Source organism: Leucopleurus acutus (assembly GCF_964270905.1).
Source record: "Leucopleurus acutus genome assembly, chromosome: 2".
NCBI classification, from domain to species: domain Eukaryota; kingdom Metazoa; phylum Chordata; class Mammalia; order Artiodactyla; family Delphinidae; genus Leucopleurus; species Leucopleurus acutus.
In genome coordinates, this window is record NC_139143.1 from 168,060,838 (window position 1) to 168,062,538 (window position 1,701).

The window sequence follows — 1,701 nt, forward strand, 5'->3', positions numbered from 1 at the left end:
GGCAAGAGCCCTCCAAGTACCGGCTCGCGCCGCGCTAAGTGCCGGCGCGGCGTGGGGTTCCCCGGAGGGAGGAACGGGTTCTATAAGGTCAGCGCGCCAAGGCCCGGGTCACAATGCAGCCCTCCCCCTCGACGCCCAGGCCCCGGGCGCGCCGCAGACACCTGCCCGGCTCCGCCTGGACCGGAGCGTCCCCTCGCGGCCAGGGCTCGGGCAGCTACTTCCTGCCTGGGACCGGTCTCGGCCTCCGACAGGTAAGCGACGGCCCACGGGGCGGGCGCGGGGAGGGGGTGCCCGGCGGCCCGCGAGCTGCCTGACCGCCACTCCCCGCGCAGAGCGCCTCGGACATGAGTGCCCAGGAGCCCCCGCAGGGTCGGAGATTCCCCATTGAGGCCGGAGACTCCCCTGGCCTTGCCTTCCCCCGCGAGACCCAGGACAGCCCGGAGCGGGTAGCTACGGAGCACAACCCGGTCAGGTGAGGCCAGCGCTCCTCCCCGCCGCCCCACCCCGGCCCACCTTCCGTCCCCCGATCGCCCCACCCCCGCCTCACGTAAGGTCCCACATCCACGCCCGAACCTCGGGGACCCCAAGTGCACTCCCCGATGCGTCCCGTACAGGATGAGCCTGCCCCGCCTCAGCGCCCCTGTCGCGCCCCGCTTTCCCCAGGCCGCTTCGACGCTGCCCCGGCTGCCACTGCCTGACGCTGCTGCACGTGCCCATCGACGTCTACCTGGCCTTGGGCGGGAGCCCCCGGGTCCGCGCCACCTGAGTGCGCCTGCGCACGGCAGCTCCGCGGGAGCCGGGCGTGTACGAGGCCCGCCGCAGGCCACCACGCTGAGATCGCGCGCGCCGGGCAGGAGACAATGATGCACATTTTAAAATAAAAGAACGATGCACATTTTAATAAAGCACAGCATAAACTGTTCTTTCCACTCCGGCCAGTGTTTGTTTATCACGTCGGATCGGGCCCGCACGCTGCTCCGCCTCATCCAAAGGCATCTTCCCTTCTGCTGCCTCCTCACTTGGACCCAGCCCCAGGGGCCTGCCCTTCCGACTCCGCTTTCTTCTCCCTGGACACCAAGCCCTTCCCCCATTTCTTGCTGGTCATGATCCCTTTCAGGGCCGCCTTTCTGCTCAGGCTCTGCCCTCATCCATCTCCCCAACACTCTCCTTGGTTCTCCAGTAAAATTAGCATTACTGTGCTGGACTCTGGGGGCCCAGAGAAGCTTGGGACTGGAGGGGGTGGACAGAGAACTTAACGAGAATGGCCACCCACACCAGGCCCATTTAATTCTCCCAAGATGGAGTTTGGTTTTGCTACCTGCTGTTTTGTGACCCTGGGCACCCCTGGCTTTGTTGAAAGGGCTAGGGGCTGCCCCGTCCATCTTGAGCTTTGGTTTCTCCTAGGACTGGTGGGGCCAGAAGACTGGGGAAGAAGTCGTTTGAAAAACTTCGATTTCTTATTCCTTTTTACAGGTGAGGGAACTGAGCCTTAAGCAACGTGCCTGGGGTCCCCCAGATGACAGGTGATGCTAGTGCACTCCTCAGCGTCCTCAGACTTGAGGCCCCAAAATCCATGCATAGGAGGGGCCCATGACAGGAAGGCTGCCTGGAAGCTGAATATTTCCCACTTTCCAATTTTGCTTTAATGAACCTGTATTATTTTAATATTGGAAAAAATGTATGTAACCCAAAGGTCAGGTT

General features: G+C 62.8%; 1 protein-coding gene across 1 annotated transcript; it reads left to right on the top strand.

Annotated features, from left to right (window-relative positions):
• Positions 1–113: 113 nt before the first annotated feature.
• FAM229A (family with sequence similarity 229 member A) lies at positions 114–830 on the top strand (the record flags this gene model as incomplete). Its single annotated transcript, XM_082832831.1, has 3 exons — positions 114–251; positions 333–472; positions 664–830. 3 exons carry the CDS (start codon positions 114–116, stop codon positions 764–766), a joined length of 381 nt encoding a protein of 126 aa, XP_082688957.1. The 3' UTR covers positions 767–830.
• Between the last annotated feature and the right edge of the window lie 871 nt (positions 831–1,701).